The 23,842-nt window shown below is 41.4% G+C and overlaps 1 protein-coding gene across 3 annotated transcripts in view; it reads right to left on the reverse strand.

The window, feature by feature from the left end:
* The window catches only part of clic5 (chloride intracellular channel 5), a 65,742-nt gene that overhangs the window by 24,028 nt on the left and 17,872 nt on the right, over nucleotides 1-23,842 (reverse strand). Inside the window, exons 1-4 of one of the 3 annotated variants that reach the window (XM_008116678.3) lie at nucleotides 22,287-23,019; nucleotides 2,921-3,030; nucleotides 1,912-2,037; nucleotides 591-697 (exon numbers count right to left, since the gene is read on the reverse strand). In XM_008116678.3, coding sequence (XP_008114885.1) covers nucleotides 591-697; nucleotides 1,912-2,037; nucleotides 2,921-3,030; nucleotides 22,287-22,349 — 406 coding nt within the window. In that variant the 5' untranslated portion in view covers nucleotides 22,350-23,019. Of the gene's footprint in view, nucleotides 1-590; nucleotides 698-1,911; nucleotides 2,038-2,920; nucleotides 3,031-22,286; nucleotides 23,020-23,842 lie in introns of those variants that run through there. The other 2 variants (XM_062957148.1, XM_062957150.1) reach the window with 2 other exon arrangements.

Raw genomic sequence — 23,842 nt, forward strand, 5'->3', positions numbered from 1 at the left:
GACCTAGATTTAAGGCAGGGGCTTAAGAACTCACCCTTTCTGGGATCCTTTCCCTTCTAGCTGCTGCCTCTCTCCCTGCACTCCACATGCAACCAAAAGAAACCAAAAGCAGCCGCGTTTTCAACAGCCACTGTTCTCTTGTGGAGCCCATGCCGTACAGGCGTCCAAACCAAGCAAACCAGCTGAAAACATTTTTGGAAATCAGATTTGTGCACAAGCCTACTAGACAATGCTACTGTTAGGTGGATTTGGAATTGGTTGACTGGCGATTTTAAAACAGAAGGTGGGTGGCCATCTGTTGGGAGTCCTTTGATTGTGTGTTCCTGCATGGAAGGGAGTTGGACTGGATGGCTCTTGTGCTCTCTTCCAATTGTATGAGTCCTTGGTTCTTTCTTACCAATGGGAATGATTGTTCTTTAGTATTTAGAATTTTGAAAGCTGAAGCTGTACATTTCTTGCTTGTGTACAACTGTAAGAAATAGACAACTGGCATACTCCTATGGTCAAAGTAGGGGTGTGCCAGTTTTTTACTTCCCACAAATCAGAGAAAGTTGGAAAACATCCTGTAATATATATACCAACAAACTTACTTGCATTGTCTTGTTGTTTTGTATTTTTGATAAACGCAGAGAATTTAGAGAAGATATCTATGCCCGCAGTGTTGGATTCACGGTGCTTGGCAGCAAGCTTAGGATACCTGCGGGGGAAAAAGGTAAGGGTGGCATTTTTTAAAAAATGCCTCCATGGAATATTATAAAGACAAACACATATAGAACTGAGCACGGGGTTACACATTCCTAAGTGGATTTACATAGAACTGAGTAGTTTTGCAACATCCATATTCCCTTAGGAGCTACTGAGATGTTACAACATTTGGGCATCCGTTTTTCAATAGTACCAGTGGACTGACTGTTATGCCATAGCCCCTATGTACAGTGGGCACAGATGCACATGGGACACTTCAGATGTTTATCAGGACACTAGACATGTATCTGGGTGGATCTGAAATGCCCAGTGCACATCAGAAGTGCCTGGTGAGTCTGAAAACTGTGTGATGTGCATCGGATGTGTCCAATAAGCACCTGAAATGCCAATGCCCAATGCACATCAAAAGTGCCCAAGATGCATTACAAGTGCCCACTGAGCCATGGAACTTCCTGACGTGTATTGGAAAAGCCATTGCCTGCCTCTGAGAAATACTCTGTCATTCTTTGAAGCAGTCCTGCTGTTTCCTACGGACTGAGGGTCAAAGTCAAGTTGCAATGTCTTCCTTCAGTTTTATCACAGCCTTTGAATAAAACTTTGTAATCTGTGACCCGCGAAGGCAAGTATGTACCAGTCTGAATGGCAAAACTGGGAACTGGAGCTGGGGTTGTTAGATTCTTGGGAGCTCACAAAGCTGTAGGGTGTGCTAGACTCACTGTGTTAGAACACATTGGGCAGGGCCAGCTGTAAAAGGTGGAGCCATTCTGTGGCAGATTCTGGCTCCTATGCTATTTAGAAGAACAAAACGCATTCATATGAACAATGTTTACCAGTGCCAGGGTTTGATCTAAAGTGTTAGGTACTTCAGTTAAGGTCTATTTTTTGGTTGAGGAATTCCCTCAAGAGAAATAGAACTAAGTGACTAGGTGACACTTTCTGACATCATGTTTGAAAAACCTGAGTGGGGTGGGACTTACAAAAAGCCCTGGTACAATTAGTACTAGACCAGGTTCCAATGCAACTACTTTTGAGGAGGAGGAGAATTGAAGAACAGGGTCTAGAAATAATTGTTCATACTTGTATCCTAGTCATTAGCAACGAGGCAGCAGTGTAATCATATTATAGAGCAGATAGCAAACTAACACTTCCTCTGTTACTTGTATACATTTAGCATAACCTTAAGAAAATCTTTGAAAAAATTATTACTTTGGAGTAGAAAGGGTTTCTTCCAAAAATTCTTCAATTTTGTTAACATCTGTCTTGACATCTCCATTAAAAGTGAGGAATGGCGGGTGGGTACCAGGAGCTAAATTATGTAAATCAGCAGGCTTTCTGTGAAAATAATAAGAATACCACTATTCATATATGTAATAATTGAATATACACCATTTTCTAATACTTATAAAGTCAATTCCTCACTCTTTTTATTGCATTTTAATGCACATTCTTGATTGATTGATTGATTGATTGATTTCGTATCAAAAGCATTTCATAAATTAGTATAAAACTGATAAAAATAGAAGGAGCACAAGCAGCTAAATATCTTTTGACCAAAAATGAGCAACAGCAATCGCATTGTCTGTAGTCTCAAACAATTCTTCCTTTGTACATGAGGCAAGACATTGCGGACAAGCATACAGATGCAGAGTTGTCTGTTCTGCTCCACAGTCGTACAAGGTAGTGCCATTTTGCCAGGTTGGCTTTTGATGTGCCCACTCCACTTCTGAGTCTGTTCAGGGACTTCCAAGTTGCCCATTCTTGGTTTGCCCCTGGAGACAGACCCTTGTGGTGGACCATCCAGTTGGGATTGCCTAGTTTAGCTGCCCAGAGGGACACTCTTGCTGTTGCTGGGGGAGCGTTAAGAGGAGTGGTGGTTCTCATAAAGCTTTTCCTTGATTTGAGTCTACTGGGAGGAGGCTGATAGTCATGCAGTGGGTGGCTTTCACAGTGTTAAACCTTATTTCTCTCACAGTTAGCAGCAACTTTCCATCGCACATCTGGGGGGCAATGCCAGCTAGCTTGTAGAGTTTATCAACAGGTGTAGGTTTAAGGCATCCTGTGATTATTCTGCATGTTTCATTCAGTGCTATGTCCACTTGCTTTGCATGGGCAGCCCACACTAATAATAGGGAAGATACGATTTTGCCATCAGCGTAAGAAAAACAAGATTAGGCCCAATATAGCTTATTAAATCATTCCAATTAAGAGCATTTACCTTTTCAGGTCAACTGTGGTCACATTGAAAACAACTCCTTTGAGCCAAAGTATCATGAAAAGGCGCTGTGAGAAAGGACAGTTCCCAATGCTTTCTCCATCTATACCAGCCTAGAGCAAAGAAGAAAGGGATTAGCATTAGCCAACTTTGGCTCAAGAAAATGATGTGTTGCCTTTTGACACTGAATATCAGGTTTCTGATTAATTCTACCAAAAGTTCTTCCTTCCAACTCCCATCATAGCAGAGGAATTTGTACACTGCGCTTCCAGAGAGTCAGGCTGAATCTTTCAGCACAACATCTGGCAGGCATCATATGTGAGGATGAATGGAGGAGATCTGAAACTCTGTCAGATTCTATAAAGCCTGTAAAATGTATCCAAGGTGATGAAACAATAGGTTTCAGATACAAGTGTTATGAGCTTTAATTTAAAGCACAGTCTGGATGTAGCTGCAAGGCCTGTTAAATTCCTACTGGGCTTCTCATCCTATCCTACTCTCTAACAACCTCATCATATGAGGCAAGATTCAGCAGCAAACACCGATCTAGCCCCCATCACCCATGGAGCCAGCTGGCTCCCATCAAACAATGTCATGGCGGCTCCATAGGTGCAGAGGGGTGGAACCGGCATGCCGCTGCCACCCTGGCAACATGGAAGGCTTCCCATGTTGCCCAATCTATGGGGATAAGCTGTGTGCACCATGCGAACTTCCCCTCATGTAATTGTCCTTCCGGTGAGGTGGGCAATGCGAGGCATGGGGAGTTTCCCGGCGTGGACCGGCTGGAGTGGAGGCAGAAGCCAGACCTGGCCACCTCTTTTAGGCTCTTTTAGGCCATCGCCGGCCTTCACTCTCTTACCCACCCTCCCTCGTTCACTCATCCGGCTGGAACAGTGTTCCTTCTTCCCTGGCTGCAGGGAAGCAGCCAGAGCAACATGGCGGGCCTGGAGCAAGAGCCCAGCCTGCATTGGTAGGGAAGGGTTCACTAGCTCCCCGGGGCTTGCAAAGGGGAGAAAGGTCACATAACAATTCAAATAATGTTTAAATATACCCCCGTTTCCCCGCAAAATAGCGAGTCTGCGAAAAGCAAACCACGAAGTAGCGGGGGAACACTGTACATGGCAGTGTAGAAGGGGCCTGAGATTCTGAGCCTTGCTTCCCAAACATAGTCAGCACCTTGGAGAGCTCCAGTCTAAAGCCCAGTCTGCATTCATTACCCCGGGGTATAGTAGTCCCTCGACCTTACAATTGGATGTGCTCATCTGGAAAATGTAACAATATGAATATATTTTCCCTTTTCACTCTGTGATTTAATTTTATGTGAAGGTAGTGTTGTATATATATAAAACTAGACAGAGACAAAGAGAAAAGAGACAGGCAGGCAGGCAGGCAGATGAGATATAAATAGTGGATAGATAGACCTAGACAAATATAAATGTATTTCTTTGGGGTATATTTACTATCTATTCCAAAGGTATGCCAATCCAAGCTACATCCACTTTTTAAAGTAGCTACTCTAAGTAAACTAATAAACAAAGTAGCTTATTTAAACACTGAATTATGGGAAATAAACACTGTGTGATAGTAAAAAGTACATGGGTAATGAAAAGCATGCCTCTTCTTATAAGTTGGGATCTAAGCACATCTGGAACTCATGTGATTGTTTAACATCTCTAGACCTGGTACAGTGATTTGGTTATGTATATATCCTTACACATGCTGAATAGTCTCAGCCAAACTTCCATACCTTTAAGCACAATGTTGGAGTAACAAAAATGAATGGCAGACAGATGCTGAAAGTCACTTCTGAAAACATAATGGGAGATTATCATGAATTATTTAATGAAACACCGCAAGATAACTTGCACTATTGGAAGTCTGGTGAATCAGAAGCTGCTGCAGTTATGAAGAGCGCTTCATTTATGATAAAGAAAATATTTAATCTACCACCATAGCCCTGTACAGTCAATCCTAGAGATTCCAATAGGATTTACTCCTACATAGTTATCCAATTCCCTGCCTCAAAACAGATGAAATAACACATTGCTACAGGTCCCATTATCCTGCAGGTACTATACCACAAATCTCATCAACACTTAGGACCTTATCACATTGGGATATCAGTATGCATCCTATATTTTTTAGGACTGGATTCATACTGTATTGAGACATAATGCATACTCTCCTTATCACACCTGATTATTACGATTCTTATGATCTGAAAATACTGTGCTTTGACTCATTGCACCACAGAAGACTGGCTCCTCCCAATCCATTCAAAAACCCCCTACATCACTCTATAACCTTTTACAAAGTATTGTTGCTGATGGGATGCAGACAAATTTTCCTATCACACACAAAAATAGTAGTTCAGAAATGGAAGGATCCATAGTATTTAAAAAAAACCGATTAGAATTCCATCTGTAAATAATCTGTTTCTGTGACACCTTGCAAATGGATTCTGATGGAGTACTGATGGGATGAGGAAAACATCATGTGATGTGATGCATTCAAAATCATTCTCAAACAGTCTCAGAAAAAGACTATTTCCTAATGTGATAAGGTCCTTCCATTTTATCAGTAGTTACTGGGGATTTAGTGTCCCAACAAAGGAGGATGAGACAGATAAGCACTCAAAGAATCTGTGAGATGACTGATAGAACCTCGTCATCAGAATGTGGGCTGAAGTTTACATAAATGTTTGTGCAAAAGGTTATGGAATTAACTACTTATCCCCCTCTGTCCTCCTTCCAAAGTGAACCTCCTTCCTTTTCTCTATCTATGTCTCTGCTCTCTATTGTCTCAAAAGCAGATCCATCATGCTCCTGACAGGGAATGTTTCCGGTTCAATATGTTCCTCTACTCAAGTGTCATCAGATAGACATATTACCGACAAATACACAGTTATTGGTGTTACTGCCACACATAATCGCTTTGTAAAATCTGGTTTCAGCTCTGGATGCAGTATCAGTCTCACTCTTAATCACAGAACCATTACAATGGCAAACCATTTCAGTTCTATTTACTGTCATGCAGCAAGACGAATGATTTTTTTTTTCTGAGTCAGGAGTGACTTGAGAAACTGCAGGTCACTTCTGGTGTGAGAGAATTGGCCGTCTGCAAGGATGTTGCTCAGGGGACATCTGGATGTTTTGATGTTTTTACCATCCTTGTGGGAGGCTTCTCTCATGTTCCCACATGGAGCTGGAGCTGATAGAGCTCATCCATGCTCTCCCTGGTTGGATTCGAACTGGGAACCTTCAGGTCAGCAACCCAACCTTCAAGTCATCAGTCCTGCCGGCATAAGGATTTAACCCACTGTTCCACTGGGGGCTCCTAAATAATCACATCTTTACATGCCTTTGCAACAACACTGTATTAAGGGGGGGGGGGGTTCATAAAGTATCCAACAGGACCACTCAGCAAGTGGTGCTGCAGAGAAGAGCATGCATGCAATCAAAATACCTGCAGGATGAAACACATATCCCTGTTTGTGGTGCTAGAGCAGAGAGTGTCAGCCAAACTGAAAACAGAAGCAAATTAGTAAATATACACAAATGTATAGCAGCAGGCTATAACTGCTTCAAATGCTTTCCTGTCCCCTGAAGCCCCCTACATTTGTGAATGCGGGAAACCTGTTCAGGCAGCCTAAAAGCAGGAGAAATAAGCAAACAAACAGAGAAATCTGCTAATCCCGTCTGTTTTTAAAAAAACTGGTTTTGTTCTTCTCTGGGCAGAAAATTAAGTGCAGATTCTTCTATCCATGCAATCTCCCGCACCAATTCTAATTTTCCAAGTTTTCTGAATTGCTTAGAGAGCCTCTACAGAAGGCGTAGGCAACTGTGGAGGGCTTCCCTTACGAAGACCAGGGAAGACTTCATCTGCTCCCTCAAAAACAAAACAAAAATAAAGAAAAACTTTCTTTAAAAATGCTCTCAAATACCTCTAGTTGGTACAGGGCATTTTCACCAGTTTTTACTTTTTAAAAGGCCTTTCCTGGAACCTGCAAAATATTATGGATGTGCTCCAAGTGCCTCCTAGTGGACATTCAGGAGTATTTCTGGGCCAAAAAGTGTTTTTAAATGTTTTTGTAAAACTCTGAGAATTACCTGAGAAGGAACCCCACTGGAGCATTGCAGCACACCAAAATACTTGGGAACTATCTTGGACCGTGCTCTGATCTACAAGAACCACTGCCTGACTATCAAGCAAAAAGTGGGTGCTAGAAACAATATCATACGAAAGCTGACTGGCACAACTTGGGGATCACAACCAGATACAGTGAATGCATCTGGCCTTGCGCTTTGCTACTCTGCTGCTGAATATGCATGCCCAGTGTGGAACACATATCACCATGATAAAACAGTGGATGTGGCTCTTAATGAGACATGCCGCATTATTACAGGATGTCTACATCCCACACCACTGGAGAAATTATACTGTTTAGCCTGTATTGCACCACCTGACATCTGCTGGGAAGTAGCAGCCAATAACGAATGGACCAAGGCAGTGACATCTCCATCCCATCCCCTGTTTGGATATCTGCCAGCATGCCAACTCCTTAAATCAAGAAATAGTTTTTTAAGATCTACAGAGATATTCGCAGGAACACCTCAGCAAGCAGGAGTCCAAAAGTGGCAGGCTAAAACCTGGAACCTCAAGCCATGGCTGATACTGAATGAGAGACTCCCTCCTGGGCACACAGAAGACTGGCAACTTGGAAGGCTCTGAACAGACTGAGGAGATGCAGAGCCAACCTTAAGAAATGGGACTACAAAGTGGAGTCGATGACATGTGAGTGTGAAGAAGAGCAAACCAAAGACCACTTATTGCAGTCTGAGCCCTGCCACATGCACAATGGACACAGCCGGCCCTAGGTAATTTTCAAGTGTAGGCGAACAGAATTTTGCCCCCCCCCCCAAAACCAATCACTGAAAAATAAAAGCGTTGGATAAGCGAAAATGTTCCTCAAGCGAAACTAGCAGCCATTCACTCTCTACATAGCTGTAGTCCCTGGCTCTGAAGCTAGCAACCAAGGCAAACATGGCCCCATTGAGGCGTTAAGGCCCTTGTCCCAGAACAGCGAGATGGGTGGCCGCTTGCGCCATGTGGCCAAGCCAGCAAACGGCAGCAGCAGCAGCAGCCCCCTCCTCTGCCTCCTTCTCCTCCTCCTCGGCTGGGGCGGTGAGAGGCAGGGGCCCTTCCCGAAGGGTGCAAGAGACCCCCCCCCTTCCCCGAGCATGCCGCCTACTTGCCTTCCTTTCCTTCCTCACAGGAAGGCTTCCCCAATAATCCATAACTACCATGCAATTTCTGAAATCTCAAAAAAGGCATGCCACAGAAGGACAAATGTGGCGTCAAGACCATCCTATATATAGTACTTTGATTATTTCCCTGCCACATGCAGCAGAATTTTTATAAAACCAATCAAAATGCTTACCTCTAGGCCAATGATTCTCAACCTTCCTAATGCCACAACCCCTTAATACAGTCCCTCATGTTGTGATGATTCCCAACCATAAAATTATTTTCGTTGTTGCTTCATAACTATCATTTTGCTACTGTTATGAATTGTAATGTAAATATCTGATATGCAGGATGCATTTTCATTCACTGGACCAAATTTGGCACAAATATCCGATATGCCTAAATTTGAATACTGGTGGGGTGGGGGGAGGAGGAATGATTTTGTCATTTGGGCGTTGTAATTGCTGGGATTTATAGTTCACCTACAATCAAAGAGCATTCTGAACTCAATCAACAATGGAATTGAACCAAACTTGGCACACAAAACTCCCATGACCAACAGGAAATAGTGGAAGGGTTTGGTGGGCATGGGCCTTGAGTTTGGGAATTGTAGTTCACCTACATCCAGAGAACACTGTGGACTCAAACAACAATGGATCTGGATCAAACTTGGCACAAATACCCAATATGGCTTGTTGTATGTTTTCCGGGCTGTATGGCCATGTTCTAGAAGTACCCAATATGTCCAAATTTGAACACTGGTGGAGTTTGGGGAAAATAGGACTTGACATTTGGGAGTTGTAGTTGCTAGGATTTAGAATTCACCTACAATCAAAGAACCCCTTGAACCCCACCAACATTCAAATCAGGCTAAATTTCCCACACAGAACCCCCATGACCAACAGAAAATACTGGTCTTTGGCAACCCCTCTGAACCCCCTCATGACCCACCCAGGGGTCCCGACCCCCGGGTTGAGAAGTGCTGCTCTAGGCTAGAAGGAAAGCAATGTCTTGAGGTTGTATGTGTGTCTGAAGTTAAGAAACAATGTTTGTCTTTGGTTTATTATGAAGGATTGTTTACAGCAAACAAAGCACTGAAGGTTCATAGTTCCCCAAATGAACCCTGCATGTTTGCAGAGGATGGTGGAGTGATGTATCTCAGCTGATATTGGTTTCAAGTCAAAATACAGCAGAAAACAGACAGGACAGAAATACAGTGAAGGACAAAGGACTGACCATGGAATGATCATGAGGCGATGCTCAGAATAGAATACAGAGATTAATATAAATACTGAAATGCCTTTTCAAGAGCACCTACCAACTGTGAGAACTTTCTACAACACAACTTCTCACTATCAGCTTTCATATGACTGGCCACTATTAACTAAAACACCCAACAGAGTCAGCTTGCATAACCTGTAACAATGCCTCGTTGGAACTGTCACAGAGAAAACATTTCCTCTTCTGATATCCATCCACATCTATCTGAAGTAATTTGCCCATTCAGCAGCTAAAGAGAAAACAGTAGTGCCACATGGCTACGCACATCACAAATGGAACAGAAATCGAGAAAACACTGGCAGCAAGAGCAGTCATCTGTCAAAGGCTGACCTCAAGCAATTCCAGCAATATGACAGGTGAAGGGTACAACACACAGGTCAAGTCAGAGAAAGATCTTCTTCTCCCTAAAAGATGGGCATGAATTCTGCACAAACAGCAAAGTTCTTCATCACTGCATTATGGACCACAGTAATCGGAATGAGGATTTATTAGTTGCTTTGAAGAACAATTAAAGCCAAGCAGATGTTTTACAGTGATTTAAAACTTATTTCATTTTGAAATGTTTGGACACCATAATTCTGCAACACTACAATGCCCACCAAAATCTGATATGCTGGACCTTTTCCTCTTCTCAGCACTTGCAAAACTCTTCTGATTTTTTTTGGAAAATATACATTGTCCTACTTAAAAGACACATGGATTGCTCAACACTTCAGTGTTGATCCGAAAGAGATGAAGAAAATGAGAGGAAGTCATAGGTCTAATACTAATTTCATATAAAATTAATTGTTGAGAATTTGATAAAGGATAATGTGAAAAAAATTCAATATGAATATAAATCGAAACCATGGCCATGTTAGACTGGAATATCAATAGGCAAAGGGAGGTTGTAGCAGAGAGATATTTCCTATTGTTACAACTGAATTTGTGTACCTCTGTTTTCAGTTCACTTTGCCATACCATGCTCCTCCAGTTCATATTTAATAGTAACTTATACCTTTTAGTTTATTAAAAGTAAAATTCAAGGTTGTAAAATATATAGAAATAAACTGGAAGAATGAGTTTTAATATGCAGAAATTTGAGGTGGGTAAAATTATTCCAAGATATCTTATTTTAAATAAAATAAAATTAAAAGTTAAATATTTGAATCATACATTGAATGCAGTGCTCCTTGTTCATTCCATTAAAATCATTATGATTAACCACAGTTTCACATATGGACATAATGAAAAACAATGATTACCTGTAACCATTTTGCCATAATTTTTTAAGCTGAGCTATGAACCATATGGAGGAATTAGTCAAATCTATTAAAGTTCTGCCAAAATGTAACTTCTATTTACTGTAACAAACCAATACTGTATAATAACAGGAGTCAAAGGTAACTTGCAACTTAACACCAGGCGATTCCATGCTAAAGAGAAAATATAAGGGTTCGGGGTGTGACTAATTTTCAGTTTCTCACTCTCAGCGATGCTAAAAACATAGGGACTGGAGGAAAATGCCATTTGAGGAGCAGAATTCTTATTTAGAGGGCCAGTGCTTTCATTTAAAATAAAACGGTACTAAAATGATGTGATATAGAAGGATGTTTTCATTAGAATCATGTATTGCATAATGTCACTATTCCTTGACAAGTTGTGCTATTATAGATATTGGAAACATCCCAGAACGAGTGCCTTCAATATTATACCTCTCTTCGTTCATGCAATTGCAGTGATTCGACAATTCGTGGTCCCACAATCTTACTTCCACATACTCTCAGAACATTGCTGTCTTGCATTTCTACTGCTCCATAATTTTTAATTTTAGAGCAATTTTACAATTTTAGCAAAGAAAAAAAGGCATTAACACTCAAATAAAAATTCTACCGCCCAAATGAAAATTTACTTCACCTCCCAAATTTCTAGCATTGCAGCATCTTCAAACTTCATTTGACTCTTTAGAAATGCAGATACCTCCAAAGAAATGGTTTTGGCAATGTTATTATGGAAATGTTAATAAGAATTATAAGAGCTATAAGTGTAAATAATATTCAGTGTCTACAAGCCAGAAAAATTCCAGTCCATGCCCCATGCCTTGAACATACAAGTGATAGTAGGTTTTGGGCAGGTCAAGTTGAGACTTCCTGCATTGCAGCCCTTTGGTTTTGCAAATCACCCTAGTGCAAGCATGGGCAAACTTGGGCCCTCCAGGTGTTTTGGACTTCATCTCACACAATTCTTAACAGCCTACTGGCTGTTAGGAATTGTGTGAATTGAAGTCCAAAACACCTGGAGGGCCCAAGTTTGCCCATGCCTGCACTAGGGATATTGGAAGGAGCGCTACAAGACATCAAGTCCAAGCCCCTGCTCAATATATCTTCTCCAGCAGGCGACTGTCTACAAGCAGAACATGTACAGCCCTTTTAACGTTTCCTCATATGTTCTGTTTTCTGTACTGGTGGCTATGGTCTTTGTTGTCCTTCTCTGACCTTGCTCGATCTTGTCTATACCCTTCTAAAAATGGAATACCCAAAACTGAACACAGTACTCCAGATGAGACCTGACCAGTACAGAATATAGTGGAACTATTTCGTTCCTTGACTTGGAAACATTGGCTCTATTAATGCAGGTTGATTGTTCTACCTTCTAGATCTCTTCTTTTATTTCTCTGGTTATTATAGTAGTTCTCTTTGTCCCTGTGCACAAGTTGCTGAACAGATGCATTCAGGATTCTCATCCTACCTCTGCTGCCTCTCTGTTTTGCATCTCATATGTCTGCAACTCTTTGAAGACTTTCTTCTGTCATCCAGTGCGGCTTCTCTTTCTTTTTGGCTGCAATGTCCTTTTGCATTCTTGTCTGACAATGTCCCCGGATTTAGTCCACAGTTTTTCTGGCTCTCAGTCAATTAAGCTTGACAGGGCAAATATATATTTTTATGGTATTTAAATTCCATATGAAGATGTTTCAAGATATACATATTGTGACATGAGCAATGATTTAGCATTCTTTAACTTTATTCTAATTTTTGATAATAACCATTCATGACCTATCACAATGTGCTCCTAGTCTTGCTTTTTGCTGAGAGGCCAATGTTTCTAAACATTGATCGGTAAGTCACTCTCCTGCTTCATTTCTTGTTGTTCTGTGCCTTCAGGTTATTTCTTACTCATGGCCATGTTAAAGCAAGCCTTGTCCAGTGGAGTTTCCCTTGCCTTCCTCTGAGTCTGAAAGGATGTAACTTGCCCAAGATTAGCCAGTATTTTCCATGGCTGAGGAAGGCTTTGAACCCTGGTCTCAGTTTCTCCTGGCCAAATTCTCCAAGAAATGTTTAGGTCTGCTGTGTGTCCTGCTTTTGCATTCTAATTGTCTGTGATTATCATCTGGGGGTGTGACCAATCACCTTGTCACATGGCCGCCGGATTTGCTGCACATCATCTCACACCATCGGGGGGGGGGGGGGGAACCCAGTGCCACGCACCCCGCATCACCCGGCTCCAGATTTCATTGATCCCATGGGGAGGAGTGTCGACTGCACGGCTTCCCCCAATGGCTTCGTATGGCAACACGGGAAGCCTCCCATATTGCGGTGGTGGCATGTGCCAGCTCCACCCTACATCTTCCATGGATCCCCACTGGTGTTGTTTGATGGGAGCCAGTGGGCTCTGTGGGTGATGTAGGGTGGAGTTGGTGTGTGCCGCTGAAAAGATGCCCTTGTGATGAGGTGGCAATTTCCTCTTGGATTCCAATACAGAATCTTTCGGTTTCTTATTCTTCTGCCTCTGTGATTGGAGCACAAACTTGGATTACTGTTATTTGGGTGTTTTTTTTCCTGAAGTCTTATTAATATACTTTGATCAGACTTCACATTATGTTCCCTTCCTGCTTTTACTCCATCTTTCCTTACTATAGGAAACAGATGTCTTAGGAAGACCATCTTGAGAGTATAAAGTGTTCAACAGTAGAATATGCTGCCTAGGAATGGTATGGAGTTTCCTTCTTGGGAAGTTTTTAAACATGGCCTGAATGGCCATCTGTCAGGAGTACTTTGATTGTATATTCTTGAATAGTTGTGTGAGCAGGCATTTGGATAAGTGCAACAGAGAACCGCCATAGTGGTAGCAACATAAACGGTGACTGACTGGTTTAATGGTTTTATGGTGAGAGAAAGCAGGATATAAATATAGTAAATAAATAAATAAGTGGCAGAAAGAGGTTAGACTGATTGGTCTTTGTAGTTTCTTCAGACTACGGTTTTATTATTCTGTTAATGCCATCCCATTTCCTATTCGATTGGAATTTCCTAAGTCAAATCCTTTGTAACTGTCTGACACACTATGTCTCATTTTTTTCAACTTTAGCTTGCTCTCCCCAGATATTGCAATATTTATGCATCCCATGCCCTGTTTTACTAATTCTATCCTCCCCTGATGGATGCTTCTTCTAGTCCACGTTTCTGTAGCATATGTTAAGTAGCTTCAAACTTTTCTTTCACCTCTGAGTATGTCAGCAGCTGAACATTCTTTCAGCTCGAGTCCAGCTGTTGTAGTACAGCCTGTGAGTAACGTTACAAACAGTAGTATGGGTGCCAGAAGGGGGGAAAGGGTTACTCGGGCGCAGGAATCCGATGATGAGCAGCAGAGAAAGAAGATCCGGGACATACTCACAGCATCTACAGATGAGGAGTCGTTTGAGGGATTCTCTGGGGATGATAATGTTGCAGACAGTAGTAAGGGTGTCAGAAGGGGGGAAAGGGTTACTCGGGAGCAGGAATCTGATGATGAGCAGCAGAGAAAGAGAATTCGGGACATACTTACAGCACCTACAGATGAAGAGTCATTTGAGGGATTCTCTGGGGATGATGGGTCAATGAGTGAAAGAGAAGGAGGAGACACCATGGATTGGACTAAGATAAGAGAAGTGCAAGCTATTTGTGAGGCACCAACAACTAGTGATACCTTTATGGGGTTCTCTGGGAGTGAAGACTGGCAATCAGGGGATCCAACTGATTCTTGGGGGGGATCTAAGTCTTGACAGAAGATGGAGGAATTGGAGGGAGAGTCAAAGGAATTCATGTGAAGAGCTGGGAGCAGCTGTGGGGGATGGTGATGGGGTGGTGGTCAGTTCATCCTCTGATGATGGTTTGTAGATAAAAGTGGGTTCAGGGGTGAGGGGTCTTTGCAGAAGGCAAGGTGTTGATGTGCATTCATGTGCTGGGTATTGGGAAAGTTTCTTGTAGTCTTGCTGCTGCGTGTTTCATGTTTGGTGTTGGACTCGGATCTGCAGTTTGGACCTGAACCGGTTTGGCTGGAGACGCTGCTTCTGAAGACACTGGAGCAACACTGCTTTGGATTCCTCTTGCTTCGACCTTGGACTTCGGCTGACGACGCTTCTCTTCTTGCAAGTCCCTCTGTTAACCATTTGTGTACTGTGCCTTTTTGTTTTATCTTAGAGCACTTTGTTTGACTTGTTGCTTTTTGCATCCAGTTGATCTGGATTACATTTCTGTTTACCCTTTTGAACCAGGTCTGGTTTGGGTTTTTGAGGTTTTGACCAGTGGAATTGCATTTAAGTATCCCTGCGTCCTTTTCCTTTTGTTTCAATAAACTCTGTTTTGAAGACACTTTTAAGTCTGGCCCTTTAAGGCGTCTGTGATTCCAACACCAGCTGCATCATTAGTTGCAATGCTGCTTCAACTTGTTCTCTGTCCTTCTTCAGTAGATAGTTGAATGTCTTCTTTCCTGGGAGTCTAATCTTCCAGCACTATGTCTGGTTTCGTTTTGTATTTTCTCATCTTAGGGTTTTCACGATAAGAGACACTTATCTTCTGCACAGTGTGAACAATTGCAGATTTTGTGCTAGGTAAAACCAAGCCTTTGAACTTTGACACATGTGCTGACATCATACAGTGCTTCCTCAGAGAAAGCAAATTCCACAACCCTGGCTTTTGCAAGGAATAGATCTGAATTAAATTCAAATGAACAATTTATTCACAAGTTTACAGAGAAATTATACATTAGATATTAGTAGGAGTTGAAAACACTACAGTAGAATGGCTTCCTATTAAGAGATTTCTTCCTCAATGTTTTTTAGTTCATAAAACTATTTTGCATATATAAAATACTGTGGATTAAATTGGTTTGCTTTTTGTAAGTATCATAACACGGGCTGGTATTTTTCGGTGACTACTAGGTTACAAAACTACCTTAGTTATTGAATCAAATAGCATCTCTTGCTTTCTCCCTCCTGTGCAGGTGATGGGTGTCTTTTCACAGGGGGAAGCAGACTGATATTCCCATCCCCAACTTCCAGGATACCTGTCACAATTCCTCCTAGTAGCAGAGATCACTAGAGCACAGTGGGGTGGGCACATCAGTCTGCTACATCCCTACCAATAGGATATAGCAGCTGTTGGTCACTTGTTGCAACTGATCTTTAATAGTTGGATCAGAGGACTTATAATCTGTGTATATCTGTATACAAACCAAGCATTAATGTGTTCATTTGTAATTGTGATCATGAAGTTGACCCCATGTTCCTAATTAAAAAAAACACTTACTGGGATTATTTTGTCATTACTGGTGAAAACATATTTTCCACATAAACCACTTGTTATTGTCACCACTGGCACAATCCTTCTGCCTCCTTAATTGGTTTCACCACACACACATACACTGAAAATTGACTCATTCCAGCCTAGCCTTCTGCCATGCAGGGATACACAACTAAAACACTCCTGAAGATGGTCATCTGACTCTGTTTAGAGACCTCCGAAAAAACAGAGTGCACGACCCACCCAGGCATTTTATTCCACTGCTGAATAATCCTTAAAATGAAAAACTTAATGTTTAGGTGGAATCCATTACTTTGAAATATGCATTACAAGGATGGTAATATAGGAACAAGACCCTGCCACAAAACCTGATGCTGGCCTTGTCTCCACATCGACTCTGGGAGAAATATTACAGAGACCAATAACATCGCCCTCAACATCAAAGGTGCATTTACTTGTTCTTCCTCCAATGTGAGATGTGACATCCTGTGCTTCTCTGCACTCTATGTTGGACAATCAGTACAGTCTCCTTCCAAGAAGAGAAATGGTCATAAAGGACGCACGCCTTAGAAAGATTGTTGCTTCAATTACCCTATGTAAAACAATTTTTGTTCCTGGATTACACATGTCATTTCCTAACTGGTTCCATCATAAAAACAATGAAAAAGTTTATTAAACTGCAAAAACTTTGTTTTTGCGGGACATCCTGTAACACATTTTGCTATCGTTTTTCAATGTATATTTCATAGAGTCTCAACCAATTCAACATAGTTTGTGGCAGTCACAAAAAAAGTTTCTGGAGTATAATAAATATTTTCAAAGTAAATACTGCACAATTAAACAGTAAATATCACTTTCAAACCAGGAACAGAAAAAATTCAAATGTTGTTACATAGTGTTATCTTCAATTTGCTGCCTACCAATTCCAGTAAACAATTTTAATGTCCCATATTTTGAGAATTGTTCTCCCTTAAAGCACTTTCTGGGTGCATATAGGCCCCTTTCCTTCTAGTATTCAAATCCTTCAAGGATGTTATAGCTGTTAATTCCATGTTGTGCCCAAAGCTTGGACAGTATGATCTATGGGGTCATCAACTGTGGAATGAAAAGGAGTAAGACCTTTCATTCCAGGCATTTCCTCCCTGCTTTCTGGCCATTCTTCCTTTCCTATGTTGATTGCTGTATAGTCTTCAGACTTGCTATCACACAGAATGGAAGCAGCAAGAAAGCCAGGAGAAGGACCCTTATTCTATTACCTTTTTTCTGTACCTTTGCATGTACCTTTCAAGTGATAAGTCAATTTTAATGCAATGAATATAACCTTCAAATATCATTGCAAAATACTCTCAGTGGCTTCAAACTACAGGTAAGGAGATTCCACCTGAACATTAGGAGGAACTTCCTAAGCATGAGAGCTGTTCAGCAGTGGAACTCTCTGCCCCGGAGTCTGGTGGAGGCTCCTTCTTTGGAGTCTTTAAAGCAAAGGCTGGATGGCCATCTGTCGGGGTGCTTTAAATGTGATTTTCCTGCTTCTTGGCAGGGGGTTGGACTGGATGGCCCATGAGGTCTCTTCCAACTCTATGATTCTGTGATTCTCCTAAACAAAGACCTGAGATACCCAAGTTTCTTCAAGTGTCATTAGCTGTTTGGGAAGATAAGGTAAGTAAGTAAGTAAAACTTTATTTATATACCGCTCTCTCTCCCCGAAGGGACTCAGGGCGGTTTACAGGCATAAAATCAGAAACATACATTACAAGCAACAGAATACACACATTATTAAACAAAATTAAAGACCTATACAACTCGTAAAACAGTGAAGACCATAAGAAACAATCACAACAACCAGAAGGAACAAGAATACATAATCAGATGGGTTGACATGGACCGACATGGGGGATAGATGATCCTTGTACAGCATGTTTACGGGCCAAGGGTCACCGGTACATCAGCGAAAATTATTCAAAGACCCGCCAAAACCACCAGGTTTTCAACTTCTTGCAAAAGGAGGACAGAGTAGGGGCTTGCCTAATCTTCTTTGGCAGGAGATTCCAGAGCCGGGGAGCCACTACCAAGAAGGGCTTTCATATTTCAAATGGCATGGACATAGACGTTTATGTAACTTTCCAAAATGTGTTAACTAATCATTGATTTAAGTCATCAGCTGAATTCATCATCTTCACCATACCCCTTCCCCAACAACATCCCTCCAAGGCTCCTGCCAACAAATAATATTTTCAAAGAAAAGTATACAAAGAAGGTTCATCAGCAGAATACTTACATACACATGCATACTTCCCCTTGCACATGCTATTTGTCTTTAAATATTTCACACACATAACACTAAAAAGCAAAAGTGCATCCCTCAGACACTTTGCCAGCTCAGAAGGTTGTCCCTGATTTCCTGTACACACATTCAGCTCTTTGTAAAATTGCGAACTATTCAGTTGTTCGCTTTGTGACTAACCTTAATCAGGCAGGGAGGGAACAGAAATAGTTATGATACCTTATGCCCTTCACAATTCTTCCTACCCTCTACATACTGAGGATGGGGCAATTTATTCGAGTTTGTGACAGCCTAACTTTTTACACCTCCCACTGAAGTTTAGAGGATAGCCAAAAGCCATTGGTCAAACTGTACAGCACCTACAGTTTAATTCTAGGAAGTCTCTTGTTCAGAATGCCAGAATGAAAGTTGCTACCCCAATCTGGAGCTTGACTGAAAGCATTCCAAGAGGTTTTGAAGCATTATGAGCACAACGTTAGAATGAGTTGTGGTTGCCACAGAGGAAAAGAACATCAACCGGTATATCCAGAGAGTAAGCAAGATAAGTCAATTCACAAAAGTTTTAAACTTACAAGTAGATTTTTTTGTGCGCCTTGGAATTGGTTACAATTAAATAGAACACGATTTTCAAGTGTTAAATTATTACATTTATTTTTATAAGCAATAGATGTGTTTTGGCATTTTTTGAATCTAACCTTTTTATATGCAACTGACATAAACTAAAGGAGTATTTCCAATGTCCCTTTAATAAGAAAACTGTGCCCCTAAGCCAGTGGTTCTCAACTTGTGGGTCCCCAGGTGTTTTGACCTATAACTCTCAGAAATCCCAGCCAGTTTACCAGATGTTTCTGGGAATTAAAGGCCAAAACATCTGGGGACCAGAGGTTGAGATGCACTGCCTTAAGCGCTCTCCCCTGGTCTTGAAGCCTACACTTTTGTGCATCTTGTGACGTCATCTCTGAACATATCCTTGCAAAACGAAAGAATCTGGGTTTTAGTCTTTTCAAAATCACAGCTTCCATGTATTTGACAACAAAGATAATGTTATAAATGGCAGAGGCTCTTTCACACTATCACAAGATTTATACTTTTGCCAGATAAACAGAAATACACCTGCTGCTATTAATGGCAGCAAATCGCAAATATTTCATTTGTTGACATAGTTTTTAAAAAAATCAAAGTATTTCCTGGGTGCACTTTGACACTACCTAAATAGCAATGGCTCAATGCTATATAATCATGGAAGTTGTGGTTTTATGAGGTCTTTAGCCTTTCTTACTAAAGAATGCTGGCTACCTAACCCAGGGGTCCTCAAACTTTTAAAGCAGAGGGCCGGTCCACAATCCTTCAGACTGTTGAGGGGCCGAATTATCATTTGGGGGAAAAAACCAAACCAATTCCTATGGACACTGCACATATCTTATATGTAGTACAAAACAACAACAATAACAATAAAAGAACAATACAATATTTAAAAATGAAAATAATTTTAACCAACATAAACCTATGAGGATTTCAATAGGAAGTGTGGGCCTGCTTCTGGCCAATGAGATAGTCAGGTTAATTAGGATTGTTGTTGTTGTGTGTCTTCAAGTCATTTCAGACTTTGGGCGAGTCCAAAATTATTTATTTATTCATTTACTACATTTATTTACTACATTTATATCCCACCCTTCTCACCCCGAAGGGAAGTCAGAGCAGCTGTATGTACATACAATATATTATATTATTAGCATAGCACAATATTGGCATTATACTATATTGAACTATACCACTATACTGTAATATTATATGTAATATATAACATATAATAAATATTATTATATGATATTATTGTTAGTATTGTATTGTATAAAATGATAATATTATTATCAGTATTATATGTATATACAATATATTATATTATTAAAACGGATATAAAAATATTATATTATAAATGAGGGCGAGGGCCAGGTAAATTACCTTGGAGGGCTGCATCCGGCCCCCGGGCCTTAGTTTGGGGACCCCTGACCTAACCAAACTACAAGTTCTATGCTTCTGTAGCAGCTCAAGTGGTGTCAAACTGCATTAATTCTAAGGTGGAAATGCACTTCCTATGTTCCAAGGCAGAGCCCAGCCACTGACACCAATACCTGGAAGGGGGAGAGGAGCAGCTGAAGGGAAAGAAGGAAAGAGGTTCTGGTGTGCTTTTCGATGCTGCAGACCTGTTGAAATGTGCTTTACTAGGGCTCTCCTACCTAGAAAACAGTGTTGTCAGGCTAGAGAGAGCACAGAGTCATTCTAATTATAGAGAAGGGTAAACTGGAATTGATGCTGAAATATTTAACAGCATTCACTAATGTAATAACATCTCAGAGAATGAAAGCATCTAAACCATGTCTGCACCGACACTTTTTGAACGCATTTGCAGCATGGTACCATGGCCACTTGTACACACCATGAGAGATGCTGCTGCTGCTGCTATACTTGGGGGCTACAACATTCAGCCAGGACTGCAGGGACAGAAATTCAGATCCCTATTCTGCCAGAAAGCCACTTGATGACCTCAGATCAGTGAGTATTGCTCAGCTTCAGAGGGTTATTATGAAGATAACAAATGGGGAGGCTGTGTAGGCGATCTAGATATCTTCAGAGCAAGGGTTAAATATACCCCGTATAGGGTAAAAGTAAAGGTTTTCCCCTGACGTTAAGTCTAGTCATGTCCAACTCTGGCGGTTGGTACTCATCTCCATTTCTCAGCTGAAGAGCCGGCGTTGTCTATAGACATTTCCAAGGTCATGCGGCCAGCATGACTGCATGGAGAACTGTTACCTTCCCATCTGAGCGTTACATATTGATCTACTCACATTTGCATATTTTTGAACTGCTAGGTTGGCAGAAGCTGGGGCTAACAGAGGGAGCTCACTTCGCTCCCCGGATGTGAACTGCCGACCTTTTGGTCAGCAAGTTCAGAAGCTCAGCAGTTTAATCCACTGCGCCACCCGGGGCTCCATGTACCCTATTATACTCATGAATAAATCTAGAAATTGCAGTCACAACGTCAGCCCAAAAGATCTGGGTCAACTTATCCACGGGTCAATGTGATTACTGTACCTTAACCCATATATATTCTTTGACCCAGATATACATATATAGGACTATTCTGTCCTCTACGTAGATTGGCAAAAGGCAAAAGCTTAGTCCATCCCAGGAGAATCTAAAAGAAGCACTGACCCCTCTGTCTCTCCACCACAGCACTGCTTCTGGTCCCGGAAGCCTCGATTTAATAATTTCAGTATCTATACCTGTCCGCCAATTTGCATTTTTCATCACTTAATGACTACAACACCATGTGACGACATGGATCTGTGAATCAGCTTTCACTTTGTGTATTCCTGCCTTCTTCATCATGTCAGTTCACTAATGCCAGTGTCACTTTTAAAGAACACAATAGTAGTGTGCTAAGTTGTGCATAATATAACGTATTTCTGTGTCTTAAATTTGATATAATGCAAAGGTCAATTAAAGTGTCTTCCTTACATCTTCCTCCTTGATTTCACACATGCAGATGTGTAGGATGTTAAAGCCATCTAAAGTCCCATCTACACTGCCATATAATTCAGCTTGAAACTTCATTATATGGTCAGTGTGAACTATCACGCAGTTTTACTGTATATATGAGTCTACACTGCACATATAATGGAGTTTCAAGCTGCATTACAGGACAGTGTAGATGGGGCCTAAGATGTGCTCCTTCTTTTTTCCCTCTTGTATCCTCAGAGCTCTACTCTCTCTGGCACTCCAGCGTTAGGGGATGGTATTGTAAAAAACACAGGCGAGAGCAGACATTAGGAGAAAAAGCAAATAAGAACATTTTTAAAAAACTATTTTCTGGTATCAGCTGAGAAGCAGAAGGGCAGAATGGAAACGCAAGAGTAATCAAGCTGTTAAAATCAGCATTGCCAGGCAGCCGGAGCATTTGTGTGTTAAGCATAAGTCCTGCTGACTAGAGGGAGTTAGGATACTCCAGTTTCTCACCTACCTTTACAAACAGCTCGATTTCAGGGTCCTTCCCTTCTCCATTAGCAGGAGACGGTTCTGTCATTTTTGACCTTCACAAGCAAGGAGGTGTTCTCCTTATGCCACAAAGCAACAGAAGGTTCCAGTTCCGTTCCTCTGTTTACCTCTATAAAGAGTGCTTGCAATTCTTTCTTCCCCTCCTATACACCATCACTTTGCTGTTTGTAAAAACTTCTCTCTCTTTTTTTTTTTTACAGAGGAAACAAATTTAAAATGTTCTTTTTTATGTAAAAGGAAAGGAAGGAGAAAGGGAAAAGTGCTGCTGTCTATAACAGTTCGTGGAAGCAACAAGTACTTCGGTGCAGGGCTGTGTTGTGTTTCAGAGTGCTCATCTGTCAGAGCTCTGGCTCACGCTGCCAGCCCAAAATAGCCCTGTGCAAGCAGGAGGTGGAGCTAATGCACCAGGGAGGAGACAGCCCTTGGCACCTCTGGAAGAGGGGGCTCTTGCACCTTTTAAGCCTACATCCTTCCATTTAGAGCTTTTGCAAAGCACTGAGAGCTTCTCCTTATTTTGTCCCCTGAGAAACACATCCTTTCAGTTAAAAATTACACAAAGATGAGCTGAAGCATGGCATATTGTACAGCTTTCCAAACTCTGTGTCTGGGCACACTAGTGTGTTGTCTGTAGTCCGCAGGTGTGTCACTTGAAATATGTCATTTCCCACTCCACCCCCACAAACAAAATCCACCTGGCGGGAGAACACAGTCAAGCCTCCCCAACAAAAAGATATCCATCCTCAGTTCAAAAATCTCCAGGGAATGAAATTCCACTGGACTCCCAGGCTGTCTATACTTCACTAGAGTTGGAAGGGATCCCTAAAGGCCATTTAGTTCAAGCCCCTTCAGCCAGGCAAATACCAGTCAAATCACTGTCTGCATATGACCACCCAGCCTTCATTTAATACTATTATTACTGTGTTGTCTAAGGCTTTCATGGCCGGAATCACTGGGTTGCTAGGAGTTTTCCAGGCTGTATGGCCATGTTCCAGAAGCATTCTTTCCTGACCTTTTGCCTGCATCTATGGCAGGCATCCTTAGAGGTCCATTGTTGGGAGTTGTTAGCTGGCCCTGATTGTTTCCTGTCTGGAATTCCTCTGTTTTCTGAGCGGTGTTCTTTATTTTAGAGATTTTGTAAATACTGATAGCCAGATTTTGTTCATTTTCATGGTTTTTCTCCCACCTTGAACATTCCACAGATATATAAACCCCACTTGACTAGTTTCCAACATACCTCATTATCTCTGAGGATGCCTGCCATAGATGCAAACGAAAAGTCAGGAAAGAATGCTTTTGGAACATGGCATACAAACTAGAAAACTTAGAGCAACCCGTTGTTGTTGTTGTTGTTGTCGTCGTCGTCGTCGTATTTATTCATACCCCGCTTTATCTCCCACAAAGGGGACTCAAAGTGGCTTAACATAAAACAGCAGCATAACCATTTAAAATATACAGATATACAAAACATTAAAACAGGAATAAATACAAACAGTATTTAAAAATTCCCAGTTAAAAATCATT

The sequence above is a fragment of the Anolis carolinensis genome, chromosome 1 (genome assembly GCF_035594765.1).
Source record: "Anolis carolinensis isolate JA03-04 chromosome 1, rAnoCar3.1.pri, whole genome shotgun sequence".
Classification (NCBI taxonomy): Eukaryota; Metazoa; Chordata; class Lepidosauria; order Squamata; family Dactyloidae; genus Anolis; species Anolis carolinensis.